Consider the following 19,419-nt stretch of genomic DNA (forward strand, 5'->3'; position numbering starts at 1 on the left):
TAAAAAAAAAATAAAACAGTACATTAATAAAAATAATATTGACACAATATGATACTGATTGATGATTTGAATTCAAAGATATAATAATTGAGTTTTACGGAACTTATCATAAGTTTACTTGGGTTACAATACTCATATTTATTGTTGAATCTAATTGTTTTAACAGTCATGTAGTGAGTTTTTTTATATATACAGATTAAGGTAAAGTACCCAATACTTGAATACTTATAAAAATGGGACCAATACTTGAACAGACTTTTCGAATTGTTGTAATACAAAATCCGTATATTTGTTATGAGTAATATGCGCATGTTATAATTATTCAATGATACAGTAATTGATTTCTGTAAGTTTTTTCAATTATAAATCAAAACAATTATATTTTTGTTAACTTAAAAGTTAACATGTCTAGAATAGCCGATAGATGCTATTTTTTTCATGAAAAAGGTATTAGACCGTAAACAGAATAATCAGTAAAAAAAATGGTATATCATCATTTTAATGCCCTTTCTAAATAATACATATTTTTTGCAAAGACATAAAGTATAATTTTTATATTAAATTTTAGCGTCTAACTATACCTCCAAATTTTCAAAGCGGTCCCCAGAACTTGAACAAGCTGGGGTCGTATAATTTTAACAGCACTCTAATCTCTAATAGGTTTATAGACTAGTGATCAGCATTGTGATTTGTATTATTTACTGCAAATTAAATAAGTTTTACCGCTAAAAATTAGTGTAGTTAAAAATTATTGAACGTTTTGAATTGAGTTTTTTTGATTTATAATTGAAAATTTGCTTTGTCATTCATAAAAAATGTAATTAAAAAATTAAATACAAATATTTCTCATTTTTAAATAAACATATTAAATATTCATAGTATTATTTTTAATATTAATCAAAAATATGTTATAATTCTTTTGATATTTCAATAAAACGTTGAAAATTTTTGGTGTACCTATTGCCATATATTTTATTAGTTCAACTACTGCTTCCGGAGTGTTAAACTACTGCGGCTTGTCAGAATTGATTGTTCAACTACTACTCCTTTGATAGTCTATCTTAAAAACGTTGTCAAAATATAAATATTCAATTATCTGCGTTATTTTGAGCTTCAATAAATTCAAAATTGTTTATATTTTCATGAAAATCACTAATTTGAACTAATAATTACATCTTTATACATATATTAAAAGTAGGATCAGATACGTTTTACTTTAAAACTTGTTCTACTACTGGGTACTTTACCTTATTACAGCTTAACTAATAATACTCAAGGAGTAAAAATTTAGGACTGTTTCATATTTTTATTGTGTGAATCAAAAAAAATATTTAAAAATGTATTTTTCAATAACTAAACGTCATTATAAATAAAAAAATTTTTTATTCAATATAGAATAACTAGTAAAAAAATGAATGATAGTAAAAAATTAAACTAGATAATTAGAATATCTATTTGAAATTATTTAAAAAAAAAATTAAAGTTTAATAAAATACGCTACAATTACAATTCACAGAATATGAAGTAGCTCTAAATTTTTTTACCTATTTCGGTATTCGAAATTCTAATTTTCTGTACTATAATTTACTAGAATAATATGCTCTCTTAAACACCAATTATAAACATAATTGTCATGGTATACTTTAAAATGACCTAAACTAAAACATATTCAGCATTTCATTATTCACGGATGCGTATTGTTTCTAATAATACAGTTATCAGCGTACTATAAGATTAATATCAATTATAAAGCAATTAACATAGATTTACAATCTTTCCAACGTTCTATAAGCTTTTCTCGTTGATCCAAGTGATGATCAGATAAATTTTTTGATACAGTACCTTGATGAGATTTAAGTTTTCTTGGATCCAAATTAGCCCCAAATGTTTGTACTCCCTTAGCAAATTTAGAAAACGGTGAAAGTATTTCTTTTGCTGTAGTAGCAACAGGACTCGTTACATTTGTAATATTAGATTTTATTGACTTTAATGCCGATTCACTTTGCGACGATGTGATGTTATTTTTTGGTAAGCCTTCTTCAAGACTAGTACTTTTTATTTCACCATTTTTATCGACTTCTATAAAATTACGGCTGTCGATATCGCCATCAACTTCACTTGAAGAATGACTGATTTTTTTAACGAGATTCAAAGTAGATGGTGGTACTATTTTCTCTTTTTCATCTTTTTCTTGGCCATCAGTATTTAAAATGGTTATTTTTGGGTTCGAAGAATTATTCTCAAGTGATGAAATTACTGATTCAACTTTCGAACTATCTTCTTCGAAATTTTCATGGCTATCATCATAGCTATGAGTGTCAAAATCGTAATTTTCGGCCTCAATACCAGGCTCACATCGATCGATTGTAAAAACTACTTTTGACTGCGTATTTTGTTCTATTTTATCGCTGGAGGTTTTTTTGTCTGGATGATTTATTGATAATTTTCTGGCATTACTAAAACTATTACTTAGTTTATTCAATTTACTAAACTGCTCTGACATGTTATTGAATGCTTTTGTACCTGGAAAAAATTAATGAATTAATATTGGAAATATTATTACAGCTTTAACAATTTAAAACGTTGAAAATGAGTAATCATTAATTGCTAAAAGGATCATTCTGATTTGTAACTTTCAAAAAAAATTTTTTTTTTTTTATATTTTTGGAAAGTACATACATCTAAAAGTATTGTGTTACAATTTCTAACTGATATCGAATCACAGTAACTATATTATCTTACGATGTTTATTTGGATGTTTGAGTAAAAAAAAAATCAAATTTTTAAAAAGGCTGAAGAGATTTTGTGTGATGCCGGCATCGCTGATTGACATTAAGTAAGATTTTTTTGTAATTATAAAAAAAAGCGCCATTCGGCCACACCCGACATGAATAGCTAGATTTCTTGTTTAAACATTGAAAAAAACACGCTGTTAAAAAGCAATAATGTCCTAAAATTTATTTTTCATTATATTTTTGCAAATAACGATGTGACACCGACTACAACAAATAGATATTCAAAGACATCGCCCTAAAAAATAGGATTTGTAACAAATGAAAGTCATTTGATGGTAAAAGCTAAAAATTAATTTATTCTTGATTTTTTTTTTTTTTTTAATTTTTCCAACTACGAAATAAATTGAAAGAAGTATCAAAAGTCGACAAATAATAGCTTTAATTGGAGATAATCATGTGAACTTTAAAATAAATTTAATAGATTTAAGCTAACTTTTACGACTTAGAAATTATTTAAAGAAAAAGGGCCGAAATACGTTAATTGAAAAATTTTTTCAAATTTTCAAAATCACAGAATTAATTAAAAAAATCATCAAAAGTAGACGAATAATAACTTAAATTAAAGGTAATTAAATTAAATTTGAGATAAATTTAATAGATTTCATTTATCTTTTTACATCTGGAAAATTATTTCCATAAAATATACGTCATTCAAAATTTTTTAAATATAAAAAAAATTTTCGAATACCCACAACTCATAAACCAACCGGCCGATTTTGCTCATCTTTGAATTTGATTTTATTATTGATCTACAGAATGAGCCCATAAAATTTTATAAAAATCGGTTGAGAACTTTGGGCGCAATCCTGCTGACATGGCACGTTATATCACAGAAATACATATATACATATAGATATAGACTTTTGAGCGAATGCTATTTTTCGACATTACTCGATGAAATAAAACTTATTATGACAAAATTTTCTTAAAATTACGACATGAGACCAGCTACAACAGATAGATTTCTAAAGAAATCTATCTAAAAACTTAATCCCGTTTATCTTAGAACTATGTTTTTCTGGTCTACGAACATGATATCTCCGGAACCACTGACCCAATTTTAATGAAATTTAAACCACATATTCTACATAGTAGTAGATATTGCATTAGCTACAACCAAATTAAAATTTTGATTCGTACTATTTTTTTAGGACTAAAAACTGTGGAAGAAACCCTAATTTTTTTTTTTTTTTTTTTTTTTTTTTTTTTTATTTCAGCCATTTTGTTATTTATCAATAAACATCAATCTCTACTTATATATTGAAGGTAAATATTTGGGGTTTTTGTGTTTTAGATGAGCCGTTATCAAATTATCATGTACGTTAACGACATACCAATTTTCGGAAGAGCTCCGTTCACCCGTTGTTTATTCTTTGTATTATTCAAGAGTGTATGTGTTGATCTGAATAAATTTTATATTAATATCACTAATAGTTTAAAAAAATAATGAATATTTTCTTTTTTTTGAGCACCGAAACCAAAATGATCCCTAAAATGTTTGTAAATATGTAAAAAAAATAAAAAAAATACCTGCATTCTTGAGAGCATGAAGCTGTGATTCAGAAGTATTTCTAGTCAACTGAGGAAATGATGATATGTCTAAGAGTCCGGTAGATCCTTTAGTTTCTATTTGTTTACTTATTTTTTTGACTAAAGAAGTATTCATTATTACTGGGATTTCTGGCAATGCAGCAATTTCAATTGCAACCGAAAAAGCTTCACAAATAGCTCTCAAAGATTCTGAAAGAATAAACGGACGACAATAAACAAACAAATATAAAAATCTTAAAAGTTTCAAATAGAATGATGAAAATTGAAAATTTCTCAACTCACCTACAGCCTCTTCATCTGTTTTAATAACGACTGCCATATTATTAAAAAATCTTAAATTTGTACATCGAAACATATGATAGTAACCACTTTCATTATTTACGCAATAGTTTATACGAATACAATGATGCTGTTTATTTTTAAAAAACGATGTACTTATTTCCGGCTGTCCAAATTCAATCATTTCAATTTCAGATAAAAGAACTCGTTGATAATTTGTGACTTTGTCAATTTGATCATCATAGTCAGCAATATAATAACTGTCTTTTGTTAAAATTAAAATTGTATCCATTTCAGTCTCATTCGGATTGCCTGTTCTGTATTAAAAAAATTTTTTTATTATTAACAATTTTTATAAATTTTTTTTTTTCAATATATTTATCAATAAAAAATTAATATCTTACACAGGGTCTGCATCAATAAGTCCCCAACTTCCTAATATTGCTTCAGAGTTTGAAATCAAAAGTTTCTTACAATCTTCAATGAGTAATTTAACATGAATTGCCGTAGCAGCATTGTCTTCTTCTTCGGTTCGCTCTTGAAATATTTCTTCACTAACTGTTTTTCCTAACATTAAATCGATACTTGCTTGTCTATACAGATCCTTAAATCGATTTAAATAATACCTAAAATATTTCTTCATATTAATCAAACCAAAATATGTTTGAGAAAAATAATTAAGACAAACATTATATAGTAGTAAAATTTGTATCACAAATTATAGGTATTATTGTTAATGTTTATAATTAATTCATACCAAACAGATAGCAGGAAATTTTGGCAATTATTTTTATTTTAATATCAAAGTTTTGTTAATTTTATTGGATTTTTCAAAGGTAAAAATAGAAGTTATTTATAAACAAATAAGAAAATGTAAAGTTACTTAGTGGCTGTTACTTCCCGTTATTTGCTTTTAAGGTAGGTGACCACCTTGTAAATTAAAAAAATTTGATTTTTTTTTGCATTTTCTCAATCCTTATGCTTTTAAAAATCACCTCGAAAAATTTTTTTCCAAAAATTTGAATTCTAACATAATGAAATTCGTGAAAAGTGCGCGCGCTCTAAATAGCGCTTAAAGTAGTTGTCGTAGTTAAGGCATAGCGTCAGAAAATTCTAAATTTTTGTATACTTATTAAGAACATGATGATACAATTACTCTTAAAATTTGAAGTCGATTGACCAACTATAACCCGAGATGAATTCAATTAAAAATTTGATATTTAACATTGATTGCATACGCTCTCAGCAGTTCTGTACCTGTTTCTTAGTTATAAAAAAAAATTAACTGTCAGAAACTTTAAAAAAAACTGACAGTCTTTTAATGTATTTGCTATGAGTTTAAAAAAAAATAAAAAATAATTTTTGACTGTCTAATTATTTATAAATAACGGATTAAAGTTCAATAATTTATGAAAAAGTATATATCTACGGATTCGGATAGAAACAATTCTTGCGTAAATATTATGGATTACTTAGCTACAAGCTCATATACTTTTGCGGCGCATATAATCTATAATTTTTTGATAATATTGTTCCATGACCACTACCTTAATAGCGAGTCAAAATTTTAAACGCGTTTTTCTCAAAACTACTTTTTTCAAATAGTGGACAGCTAATCTCTGAAACTACTCGACCGATTTCAATGTTTTTTATTTTGTTTTGTTCTTTTTAAATGTTTTGTAAGCCAATCTATCAAATTTTGCCAAAAAATTTAACTATAGTGAAATAGTGAAAACAGGAGTAATTTTTTTTAAACATCTTCCATTTCTTTTCTATTTGTTTTTTTTTTTTTTTGCAAATTATGGTAGATTGTCTCGTAAAGGACCTTTCTTTTGAAGATGCCTTGTTTTTTTTTTTTTTATTTTTCATATTCACCAATCCTGAGATTAACTGTCCGCCGTGGGACAGCATTTTTTTGAGGTTTCGACTTTGGCGTTTTCTGCATAGTTATTAAAAAATGAAATAAAAAAAAATAAAGATTTTTTGTATTTTGTAAGCTTCAAATAAAAGTTTTAAAAAATCATTGTAATATTTAAGACAGGGCCTGAAAAAAAAAAAATTGTTGAAAATGTTGCATTTTTTAGCCTTCCAAGGTGGTCACCTATCTTAATATGAAATATCAAGTGAATAAAAGTTGAATGTAATAATATCGTTAAATGAGGACTAACAAACCTCATGAATGTATAAATATTTGTTGCAAGTAAAATTTCAGAGTGATTTAGGAACTGAAGTTCTATATTTGGCGGTTTAACAGGTATTAGCTCAACGCAACAATTGTCAAGAATATGTAAAGAATGTAAATAACTAGTCTTGAGTTTTTCAATATCAATAGGATTACCGAGGGTGATATCTATAGCTGCCTGATAAGTCTCATCCAAAAAGTGTTGCTGATAATATCTACATTTAAAGGAAAGCCGGAAACCAATATGAATATTCAAACAGTTTAATAAAGATTTAATTGGAATCAACAAATCAAATATTTTCTGAATCTGAATGTTACTGTATAATGTTAAAAATATTGTGAAGTAACTATAAATGTATTACCGATTTGCTGAATTAACTCCATCTTTCATAAGCCCCGTAAATTTTCTTTCTCCAGTTCTGGTGTAATCTCCCTAATAAAAAAAAAAAAAAAAAATAATTACACTGGCATTATTATTAACAATGGGAAAAGATTTAGCTATTATTACTACCTTCAAAGCATTAGTTCCTGCATATTGCTTGCTAATAATGTCACCGTTATTTGCCCACAGTGACTGAAATGTCTGTCGTATATTTGATGGAAGTGTTCCATCAGGTGGTATTAATCCAAGTTTAGAAAATTGCATTTCCATCACAGTTTTTCCAATAGCAGTTTGCACAACATTTGTTCGGTCTAGACAGTCAATACAGTTAATACGAAATACTCCTTGTTGAGAACAAATTGATCCGTGAGAATCACGCCAACAATAGCCCATTTCTCCGAGAATATCTGACAATGCGTTAATTAAGATTGTCACATTCTCAAAATGCATTCCTCGACTGAAAAATTGTTATAATTTTGTTAAAATCAATTGTTCGAGAGATCATTCTGGTTTGTAACTTTTGAAAAAAAAGTTTTTTTTATTTTTCGAAAGTACGTTTATAAAAAAGTATTCTGTTAAATTTTAAAATTTCAAATTATTACTATTTTACGATGGTTACGAGGCTGAAGATATTTTGTGTAATGCTAACATCGCTGGTGAACTTTAAGTAAAAAAATTTTTTTTTTTAATCAAAAAACTTTAATCCCGTTTATCTTAGAACTATGTTTTTCTGGTTTACGTTAATGGTATCTTCAGAACCACTGACCCAATTTTAATGAAATTTAAACAACATATATTTTACATAGTAAGATAAAAGCCTCCATTATTGACACTATAAGAGTGGTCATTAATATTTGAATTTTTTTATCGTATTTCAAAATCAATATTGTCAGCATTTTTTTTATAGGATACCTTAATCATTGTTTTTACTTATATAATTTATTTAATTAACTTCAATAGCAAAATATTTAATAATTATTACATCAATTTAAAACCAACAGCTCGAATGTATGTATTATTGACAGCGCAAAAAATTCAAATAGCCGATCATTGACATATCATTGCCCCATTATTGACAGGTCTTTTATTACAGTTAAATTTATATTAACAATAATCATTTTTACTAACTAATGCCAAGCGATCAATAATTTTTATTATTTTAAAGTTCGTTTAAGACCTAGCTTATCTATATTTTTTACCAGGTTTTTTTTTAGCAATTTTTCCTAGTCTCAAATACTTTGATTCTTATAGAATCACATGACAGTATATAAACATCAATACGTTGATATGTATGTTGAGGGAGTTACGTTACCTTACATTATGGCCCATGTCGTTAGTTGACGCAAGTTAATTTTTGTGTCCCCATCATTGACATCCGCTATTTTAAAATTAATTTTAACTCGATAAAGTATAAATAAATGATTATATGGTTATTTAGACTATAAATAATCTAAAATAATTTTAAGCAATACAATCGCATAAAAAAAAAACATTGAGAAATCTGAATTTGAAAATAAGGTCTTTCTTAACAATAATGTTAAGAAATTTCAAACGTATAAGCAGTTTTGGCTTACTTGAAAAAACTAAATTTTTTTGCGGTAAATAGTTTATACCTTGGAATTAAGTTTTACTATTTTTTAATTTTAAAAATATGTAACATTGTCATGAAATACCAACAATTCTGATTATTAACAGATTTTAATAATGAAATAATAAAACTAAATAGGGTGTCAATAGTGGGGGCTCTGTCAATAATAGGGGCTTTTATCTTAGTAGTTATTGCATTATCAACAACCAAATCAAAATTTTGATTTTTACTAGTTTTTCAAGACTAAAAATTGTGAAAAGAATTCTCATTTTTAAGTTTTTTTTTTTTTTTTTAATCTCAGCTATTTTCTTATTTATCAATAAACATCAATCTTTACTTATATATTGAAGGTAAATAATTTTGGTTTTTGTGTTTAGATGAGCCGTTATCAAATTATCATGTACGTCAACGACATACCAACTTTTGGATGGGCTCCGTTCACCTGTTGTTTATTCAATAAAAAAATTAAAAAAAAAAATAAAGTTGAACATTTTTTGTGTTATTCAAGAGTGTATGTGTTGAGATAAATAAATTTTATGTCAATATCTATAATAGTTGCTGTGTAAACAATAATGAATACTTGCTTTTTTTTGAGTGCAGAAACCAGAATGATCCCTTAAGTTCAAAATTTTTTAAATCACAAGTTTTAAAGTATTGACTTACCAATATTCATGGAAATCAAATGTAGTGTAAATTATATCAGGACTATTATATTTTATCACATGATCACAGTATGCATCCCAAATTATTTTCTCTTTACCAGATTGCTCGGTGAGATTGACAATACAAACAGGACCATAGCATGCTATTTCTTCGGCAAAATGTTTCTCAAATGCAACTTGAGTTTCAGCTTCACCTATGACAAAATAGAACAAAGATATAATGAAATATCGTTATACAAAAAAAATTTTTCGATAAAATCTAAAGATAAAAAAAACATATGAGACAGTATATTGCACACCTAGGGAATAAAGTAGGACCAGTGCGTGTGTAAATTCTTTCTTCAATGTGTGCACTCATTTTTTCACCGGTCGTTCTTACGTGTACAAATTGGCCACAGTAGATATGGCTATACTTATAAGTACTTCACCTCATCAATTTACTTAAAAATTTGAGGAAAGGTGTTTTGAAGCACAAAAACATGTCGGTTTTTGAATAGTGTCAATAAATTGTGGTCTTGTAAAACTTGGTGTATCAAGAATTTGAAATATCAAAAGTTAATAATGTTAGTTAGAATAAATTGATCAAAATAATTTATTTTATGTGAAAGTATGAGGAAATGGATGTAATAAAATTTTTGATGTGCGTTTGAAAAACAGATCAAAGAAAGACATGCAATTTAAATATATACATTGTCAGTCAGTAATTATTCAAGTTTTGAATCTATCAAATTTTTATGATTGAGTATCTATAAAATTATCAAGGATAATACTAAATATGAAAATTTTTTCAAGTTATATGAAAGAATTTACGGAAAAACTTTGCTGTATGTTAAAAAAAAAAAAAATAATATTAAAGTTAAATATTGATGTACCTCTATCAATGCGAGGAGGCGGTTTGTATTTATAACCAGGTTGAGACCAATACACAGGAACACTCCCGCGAACTTGTACAAAAGATACTTGATGGTCGTGATACCAAACTAGTTGCTCCGTTTCAACATAATTAGCACATTTACCATCGTCATCAACACCCCTTCTTTTGTATCTGATTGAAAAAAATAATACTTATGTTAAAAGTATTCGTTACATTGAGAAAAAATTTCTTTTTAAAAATATGAGCATTGTTGTGAGCAGAAATTAATTTTTTCAAAAATTTTCAACAATTTTATTTCTTAGCTGAAGAAATCAAAAATTTTCTCACAGTAACTTTCTTGAAAAAAAAAATTTTTTGATTTGGAAAAAAAAAAAAAAAACAATTTTAGATGACAACTTGCAAGTTTTCATCCAAAATTGTTCTTTCTTAAATCTAGAATACTTTTTTTCAACAAAAAATTTACTGTAAAAACAATTTTTATTTCTACAGCTTAGAAATAAAACTGTTTAAAATTTTCAACAAATTAATTTTTTATTACAACATTTCTCATTTTTTTCAAAAGAAAATTTTTTTTTTCAGTGTATGTCAATAAGTTAATAAAATTTTACCTTGTTCCAGCTCGGAATCGGCTTCTTCTTGAAATAATTGCTAAATGAAACGTTTCAAAGATGGGTTGATGATCAAAGCCTGTTTCAACTTGACACTTTTCAATTTGCACGTAGCCTTGAATTATTGGCAAAATCCACTGATCGGCTAATTCATTCTGTAATAAAGTGCTGGATGAGTACTGTTACTTAGATTATGAAAGTAAAAATGTAAAAAGTAAAAGTGATGAAGACGGATGATTTATATAATAAAAAGAGCAAAAGGAAAACTTTGTTTCCGGCGCATTTATATGATAAAATGACTTTTTAAAATAAAATTTAGTATTGGAAAGGTCTTGCTTAAATTTAGGCCTTTTCAATATTTCAAATGCTTTTCAGAAATAGTTAATTTATCATGATAAGTTTTCGAAGTAATTATAAATAGATTCGAATTTTGCAATAAACGTCATTTGTTTATTTATTCATTTTGTCTTGTAAATGTCAATGTAGTTGTATGTTAAAAATTAATTTATACAATAAAGAGACAGAAAAATTTTGTAACGGGTATATTGAGAGAGTAAAGAAAATTTTGTGATGAGCGTATTCTTATTTTTAAAGGAATTTTTATAGTTAAATTTAGTATCATCAGAAAGATTTTGATAAGAGTTTGTGCCTTTTTATTCTTTTCAGTGATAATTAATTTTTTATATTAAGTTTTTGGAGCAGTTTTAAACAGTTTGTTAGTTTTATAAATTTGTTCCATCACATTTGTCCATTAAATTATTTGTGATCGATCCTGTGATAGCACTAATATTTTTAAAATTTATTTCTAAAGTACTCAAACTATATTTACCTTGTTTAAAAATACTGATTGAAAATAATTAAAAAACATGAAATTCGAATTTTCTTCAATAATTTCAATTCTTTTGTTTATATATATATATACAGTTTGCATGGAGTGCTTCTCAATTCTTTTCAATCAGTATTCTTAACCAGGGTAGAAATCATGAAGCCAAAATTTTCTTATTCATGATCCGTAAATATCAACAGTCGCATAGCGACTACAGGTTGCTAGTAATATATAATTCAAGTAATCTTACATTTAAATTTATAATGTCACGTAGCATGTACTTATTCCAAAAAAATCTATCGTCTACAGTTTTCCATAACGGTGGTTGATTTTTATCACTTAGTAACTCAGTATTATTTTTTCTTCGTTGTAAACTGTTCGTTAAATCACCAGTTTCACAAAAAAAGAACGAATCAGTTTCGGAAAATACTTTAGTAAGTTCATCAAGCAATCGCTTCTCAAGTTTTTCTTTATCTTTGCCGTTTCTTCTGATCATCGTTGACTTAACTTGTGAAGTTGCAAGCGTCGCTGCTTGTTGAGTAGTATTTTTAATAGTATTTGTTGCACTTTTAATCGAACCCCATGTCTTAGCAAATCCTGTTTTTTGTGCATCATCCAAAAATCTTCCCAGTGCTTTGTTGTTAATGCTACTATTATTATGTTTTTTACAAGGAAGAAGATTTATGTTTGCATTTTTACTTCCAAGTTCGAGGAATGCCACTGACTTTATTTTGTAAATTACGTGATTTCCATACAATTCACCGACATTAGATACATCCTTTATGAGCATTAGTTTAGACTCCATAAAAGATGTTTGGTCTATTTTACCAATAATCCCATAAAAAATTCCAAGACATTCTAAGTTATTGGCACTTGCCCACTCCCAATCTAAAACAAAAATTATAAGATTAAAATATTAAGACTATTTTTGTATATATTATTAAATAATAAAAATAATATTCTATTACAAACCAGATTTAACTGAAAATTCTCCAGAATTTTTTTCACACCAAAGACTGTGTTGTTCTTTAACGAAAATAAAATGTGTATCACATCGAAATAATTCATAAGGCATCATTATTTCTGTAATATTTAATTTACATAAAAAAATAAACAGCAAATTAAATTAATTACTCTAAATTTTTTTTTAATAACTTTGATCTATAGATCATCATTTCTTTGGATTGAAAATTGTTTTTTCTAATTATTTTTATTTTTTATGAAATATGACACTCCTCTTATCTCAAACAATACATCTTTCAACATTAAGACAGAACAGTAACTATTTATTAAATCAATCGTTGTTGTACTTGCTCTATTTTTTATTTAATAAAATTTATTATTTAACTTTGTTTTTGAAAAAACTAATTTTTTTTTTTTAATTTTTACACCTGAACAACATATTATTGAATTGTTTTCAATTTGACAATGAACTGTCACTTTTGTTTTAAAATAGTTTGTTGTGTAACAGCTTAATTTTCATCTGTCAAAACTAATAAAATTTGCCTTTGTTGTTTTATTGTAGGGGGAACACTAAAATGAAAATTGGCTCTAAATATTTTTAATTTACCGTGGATATCTACGGATACGTTCGTAGTCCGTACTGAAGAGAATATTCTGAGTAAAATTTCGGATACATTCTTGTCACTATTTTAGAATTTACCTTTTTCTTTCATAGAGTATTGATAATTGCACAATCGATTTCTGCGCGGTAACACATTTATTACTCAAAGTAAAACTAAAATTAACAAGCACCTGTCAAATTTTAAAATTTTTACAACTAAATTACTTTAAAAAAATTTTAATTAAAATATTCCATGTTTAGAGATTAAAAAAAAATGAAAATTAAGTTAGCCGACGTTTTTAATTTTTTGATTTTTCTTTCATTAATTAAATTAGAACAAAAAAATATTTTTTAAAAATTGCACTTACAGATTTTTAAGTTTTTTACAAATGCAAATTTTTATAAATATTTTTTTTTTAATATGAATTTGTAATAAAAATTTTAAAAATTGTCGGCTGATTTTAGTATGATTATTTAAACAATACCATACGGATCATTGCCGTTCAAGTCGAACTAGTATATTAATAAAAAAAACCATGATTATATGATGATTATAAATTTTCTAAGTTACATATAAATATGTTTAAATATTTTTTTTGTAGATTGCAATAACTATTTATAAATGAATAAATATATGAGAATTATGTATATTGCCGATTGACGTTAGTATAAATAAATAAATAAATAAATTATAAAATTTTAGTGCGTTATAGAAGCTATAGAATTATAAATTTTTTATTTACTAAATTAGAATAATGTCAACGATAGTATCTACTAGTAAAAAGTGGAAAAAAACGAGTACAACTTTCATTTTTAATGACACTAAAATTACCAGACATTCAGAAATTTTTGATTTTTTTCCATTAATTAAATAATGACCAAAAAAAATATTTAAAAAAATTGCACTTGTAGTTTTTTTAATTTTTCTCATGTGAAATTTTTTAAAAATTTTTATGTAATAATTTTTTCAATGTAAATAAGTCTAAAAATCTTTAGATGTCAGCTTACTTAATTTTCTTTCATTTTCATACTCAAAACAATAATTGTTAAATTTCCTGTGAAAAGTATTCGTCGTATTGAAGATATTATTTATATAAAAGTATAAATAGTTGTGAATAATTATTTATGAGTACAGTAAAGAATTTTAATCGATATTTTCATTAATTATGATAATGATTTATTTTAAATTATAACTTCATACGATATTGAAATGAAGAATTCTAAAAATTTTTAGGAGTTTTTTGTCAGCAAAATTATTCTAAAAAAAAATAAGAAATAAATTCTATTTATGAAAGTTAAATTACTTTTTCAATATTAAATCATATAAACTTTATAAATTAAAAATATAATTGAATGTTTTTTTTCTTAAATATTAATATCTGTTAAAACTATCTCCGTGAACTTGTCAAAATAACTAAAAGTTTAATTAAAAATTAATTACAATTAATTTTTTTCTTAATTAGCTTACAAATATGAGTATGAAATTAGCAGACAGCTCATGTTTAAAAATTATTAAGGGACTTATTGTTTTATAAATTAAAAAAAAAAAATTTTAATCTCTGCTGCAACAATACTCGCCTAATGACAAATAAATTTTAATAGTTTTTATATTATGCTGAAATTGATAGACATCTGACAGCTCTGGGAATATTTATAATTAATCAATTATTATAAAAAATATGTTTCAAAAAATTATGAAAATTAATTTAGCAGATATTTGATAATTTTAATAATTTTTTAACAAATAAACTATAGCAAAAAAAATTATAAAAATAAAGGACGTGTCTATTCGTTGGAATAGACACTTCCAAAAAGAAATTGACATTTAGAAATTTTAATAAATTAAAAATGCAGTTTTTCGAGAATAATTTTTTTGAAAACGTTTGTCTGCTTAAGAAAATTAAAAAATTGTGAAGTGACAGCTAAATTTAATGTCATTAAAAAATTCGCACATAGAATTTTTTACTAAATTTTTTTCATCATAATTAAATTTTTATAGAGTTCTAAAAGATTGTTAGATGTCTGTTAAATTCAGTATTATGTTATTATTCATAAAATTTACGATGTGCATTATTTTGATCATTCAATTAAATTAAGAAAATTCGCATCTAAATTTTTCTCAAAATAAAAATTTTTTTTTTTTCATTTTTTTAACAGAAATTAATATAGAAAATACTGTTATCATAAAACTTAGTTTTCTTTATATATTAATAAAACTAGTAAGCTTAATAATAAAAACTGTACGATGTATGTTTCGCCGATAGTTCAATATTATGACTAATCGCACATTCTTGGATTGTAATATACATTTACAGAATCAGATCTATTCAGAAGACTACCTCTCTCTTTTTCAGATTATTGCGACTATTGCCTGACAACAAGGACAACAAATAGACTTAAAACGAAATTCAGAGAATAAATTTATACAGATTTGCTTTTGCTCAGTAGATAAGTCATTTTGTTCTAAAACAAATACAGCGTAGACACACACGCGTCGAATTACATTTTAGTTCTAATTGACTGTTGTTGTTATTGTTGTCATTGTGTTATCGGAAAATAAGATTACAACTAAGTGAACAAAATTGTGGTTAACTGAAACAGTTTATTTTTTATTTTTAATTAATCTATGTGTTAAATATATGAATGTACAGTTTGTTTAGAAAAAGTTGAGAGATTCATCAGTGAATTGTAGCCGTATGATTTTTTTTTTAACATTATCTACACATCAATATTAAAGAATTGATGTTGCTCTTTTCTATGTTAATTTTTAATAGTTTTTGAAAAGTAAATGTTGGTCAAGTATTAATAAATGAATTAGAGTGTAGCCATGGAATTCGAAGAGCCTGTAAAACAAGGACTATTACTTTTTCCTCCTCAAGGCGTTCTTAGTCAACTTAAGGTTTAATTTTAAATGTCAAATATATCTTTAATTAAATAAATAATAATATTAATTAATTTTTATTCATTTTAGAAAGCATGGCATAAACGATATTGTCAACTGTTCAAAGCAAGTAAATGCGGGATAGCGAGGTTAGAAATATGGGATTCCAAAGAAGATTTTTTTAATAAACAAAATTCACCTAGAATTATTACCCTAGAGGCTTGCATTAAAATTGGTCTAAGCAGTCAAGCTAAAACTTTTGAAGTAAGTATTTATTCAAAATTAAGGCAATTATTTGGAAGTGTGGTCTATAATATATTGATCTATAGAAATGATGACATTAAAGTTAACTGTCACTTGATAATTGTTTAATTTTGTATGAAAATTAAATTAGCCGATATTTGAAAATTTTGATAATTTATTTTATTGAAAAATAATTTTTAAAAAATTAAAACAAGAATTTTCACTTGTAAAAAATTTTTTTAATTATCCGTGGAATTTTTTAAAAATAGTTTTTTAGTTCTAATTTTTGATTAAAAAAAAAAATCAAAAATTTTTGAGTGTCGGCTAACTTAATTTTTATTAATTTTATTTAATAAAAAAATTATTTTTGAAAAATTATTTCCAAAAATTGCATTTATAATTTTTTAAAATTTCTACATGTCAATTAGAAAGAATTAAAAAAATTTACAGTTGTCAGCTACCTTCAGTATCATTAAAAGTGACATCTAAAAATTTTTCTTGAACTGTCACATATTTTTTTTGTTAAAATTGATCAAAAATAGAATAATTTGGAAGATGTCAATTTTTCAGCTAAAAAAAATTTTGAAAAAAATTATAAAGAGTTACTGACTTCCTTGGAATTTTGTTTTTTTAGTTATTTATTTTTATACGTAGAATGAAATTTTTTTCAACTGTAAAAGCTTTTTAACTAATTAAAAAATCAATTTTTTATCGATATAAATCTGTCTTTAAATTGAATGACTTGAAAAAGAATAATAATAATACTAATGATAATTGTAATAATAAAAATAATAATAATAAATGTCACTGAAGTTGACAGACATGAAAAATTTTTTTAGAATTTTATAGCAATGAAATTATTATTAAAAAAATTTAATAAAAAAATCCCACCTGTGAAAATTAAAAAAAAAAAAATGATTAGTGGAAATTTTTAGAAGCATTTTTTTTTTATTGTAATTGATTTATTTCAAAAATTAAAAAAAATTGATTGTTGTCATCTAACTTCAATATCATTAAATAATGTCTATTTTGCGATATTTTATTGCCAAAAAAAGAGTGGACCCCATTTCCAAACAATTATCAAAACTATAATACTTATGTAAGGTAAAAGACCCAGTTATTGACACTGGCCTAGTTGATTGACACTTGCAATTTTATTCTAATTAAAAAAATAAAATATTCTCAAAAAACCAATTATCTTAAAATTTATAATTCAAAAATTATATTTATTAATTAATTTGAGTCGATTTGTTTTATTTAATCTAAATAAAATTGCAAGTGTCAATAACTGAGTCTTTTACCTTACTTGAATTACTTTTTTTATATTATATATATTTCATTATTTATTTAAAAACAGGTAATAACCAAAACAAATGATTATCATTTCGGTTGTTTCACTGAAACTGACACATGCGACTGGATCGCAGCGTTCCAAAAAGTAGCGTTTAAGGATGATACTTCAAATCAAATAATTGAAGAGGAAAACGATTTGTATTGTGCTAGTAATGAAGGAGTTTTTTCGGTGAAGCTTGTTGAAACAGAAGCATCCAAGCGATGTCGATTAGATCCTAAAAATTACACTCTTATAATTTCTGCAATGGATTTGAAGCTGATTGACAACGATACAGTTTTATTTACCTGGCCATATAGGTACATTAGAAAATACGGATACAGAGATGGAAAATTCACGTTTGAAGCCGGGAGAAAATGTGTATCTGGCGAGGGATCTTTTAAGTTAGAGCACAGTAACCAACAAGAGATTTTTAGGTGTATATCTTCTCGAATGAAATGTATGAAAAAGTTGTTGAAAAATAATGAAATAGAACAAGGATCTTTGTCACTGGGAATAGATTGTAATGACGCGCAGTATCATGCTGCTTTGACAATGGAAGCTGGTTCCAGATCTCCACTGCCTGTGTCTTCGAATTTTAGCTCATTAAATATAGAAGACGAAATTTCACTGTCACAGAATTCCCAAAAGCCTCTAATATTTTATTCATATCTTTCAACTTCCAGTGGAAATTCAGTGCCATCGATTAGACCTCAACCGGTGATAAAACCCAAGCCTACTAAACCTCCTAGAAAATATATCGATTCTAATTTAACAAATGAAAAACTTGACACTGAATTTCAAAATACTTCTGATTCTGTTAAGTATAAAAAACCAAATTATTGCCCTTCATCAAAGTTTGATGCAACGTACGCTCAATTAGAATTAAAAACTGATGAAACAAATTCTTACGACTTCGTTGAAGTTCGAAACAACGCATGGAAAACTCACGGAATTGATGTAATACCTCACAATGAAAACAGAGATTCCAATTATTCTGAGTTGAGTGCTGAACAAATGAACTCAGCTATGAAAAATCTTCATATCAGAAAGAAAACTACCAAGGAAGATCAAAGTAATAGTGATAATCACCATAATAACAATAATAATGAAGCTGATAAAGATGTGAGGGTTGATGGTGAAAATTCAAATGATGAAGATAAAGACGATCATATTCAATATGAGACAATAATTACTGAAAATAGCTCATCAACAAACGCATCAGTATCGACACTTAATTATAATCTATCTTCGACATTAGACTCTCTGGCTGATTATGACAAACTCCAACATATTGGATCGCTGTATAAAGGAAATAGTAACTCTGGATATAAAACTCCAACTGGCGCGAATAGTTTGGAAAATTCTTTGTCGTGTTATAATAGTAATGCGGTTTCTTTGGAAAAGTCTATTTCTTCTTGGGATGATTATGATATTGTTGAAGATATTTTTGTGGACAACAGCAATCGAGGATATGGTGTTATTAGAAAAAAGACCAGTCATCCAGAGCCGAAACATAGAGTGTATAATGATAGTGAATATGCAATTGTTTCTAAACCGAAGAGAGTATAAAAGACCATATTACATTTTTTATTACGTATTTCAATAATAATACACTGAGAGAAAAAATTTCTTTTGAAAAAAATGAGTAATA

The 19,419-nt window shown here is 25.9% G+C and overlaps 2 protein-coding genes across 4 annotated transcripts; one reads left to right on the forward strand and one right to left on the reverse strand.

Moving 5' to 3' along the window:
• Nucleotides 1–1,477: 1,477 nt before the first annotated feature.
• Nucleotides 1,478–15,623, reverse strand: LOC123264268 (phosphatidylinositide phosphatase SAC2). 3 transcript variants are annotated; one of them, XM_044727474.1, is made up of 13 exons: nt 15,556–15,623; nt 12,720–12,830; nt 11,998–12,635; nt 10,922–11,076; nt 10,312–10,484; nt 9,441–9,633; nt 7,319–7,646; nt 7,170–7,240; nt 6,798–7,022; nt 5,030–5,251; nt 4,629–4,942; nt 4,326–4,535; nt 1,478–2,523 (listed from the first exon to the last, which is right to left on the reverse strand). In XM_044727474.1, exons 2-13 carry the CDS (start codon nt 12,823–12,825, stop codon nt 1,745–1,747), a joined length of 3,414 nt encoding a protein of 1,137 aa, XP_044583409.1. In that variant the 5' UTR covers nt 12,826–12,830; nt 15,556–15,623; the 3' UTR covers nt 1,478–1,744. The 3 variants fall into 3 exon arrangements, with proteins under 3 accessions (XP_044583409.1, XP_044583408.1, XP_044583410.1); XM_044727473.1 differs by lacking the exon at nt 15,556–15,623 and adding an exon at nt 13,318–13,459; XM_044727475.1 differs by lacking the exons at nt 6,798–7,022; nt 15,556–15,623 and having other exon boundaries at nt 1,479–2,523; nt 12,720–13,261.
• A 74-nt stretch (nt 15,624–15,697) lies between these two features.
• Nucleotides 15,698–19,419, forward strand: LOC123264271 (docking protein 3). Its single transcript, XM_044727478.1, has 3 exons — nt 15,698–16,210; nt 16,283–16,456; nt 17,793–19,419. Exons 1-3 carry the CDS (start codon nt 16,139–16,141, stop codon nt 19,335–19,337), a joined length of 1,791 nt encoding a protein of 596 aa, XP_044583413.1. The 5' UTR covers nt 15,698–16,138; the 3' UTR covers nt 19,338–19,419.

The sequence above is a fragment of the Cotesia glomerata genome, linkage group LG4 (assembly GCF_020080835.1).
Source record: "Cotesia glomerata isolate CgM1 linkage group LG4, MPM_Cglom_v2.3, whole genome shotgun sequence".
In the NCBI taxonomy this organism is placed as follows: Eukaryota; Metazoa; Arthropoda; class Insecta; order Hymenoptera; family Braconidae; genus Cotesia; species Cotesia glomerata.

Excerpts from the sequence above, each read along its gene's own strand:
- LOC123264268 (XM_044727474.1), bottom strand. The coding sequence starts at position 12,825 with ATGATGCCTTATGAATTATTTCGATGTGATACACATTTTATTTTCGTT. Across the intron at positions 7,241-7,318 it reads CAGGAACTAATGCTTTGAAG|GGAGATTACACCAGAACTGG; the intron begins GTAGTAATAATA and ends TTTTTTTATTAG. Across the intron at positions 2,524-4,325 it reads TCATGCTCTCAAGAATGCAG|GTACAAAAGCATTCAATAAC; the intron begins GTATTTTTTTTA and ends AATTTTTTCCAG.
- LOC123264271 (XM_044727478.1), top strand. The coding sequence starts at position 16,139 with ATGGAATTCGAAGAGCCTGTAAAACAAGGACTATTACTTTTTCCTCCT. Across the intron at positions 16,211-16,282 it reads GCGTTCTTAGTCAACTTAAG|AAAGCATGGCATAAACGATA; the intron begins GTTTAATTTTAA and ends TATTCATTTTAG. Across the intron at positions 16,457-17,792 it reads GTCAAGCTAAAACTTTTGAA|GTAATAACCAAAACAAATGA; the intron begins GTAAGTATTTAT and ends ATTTAAAAACAG.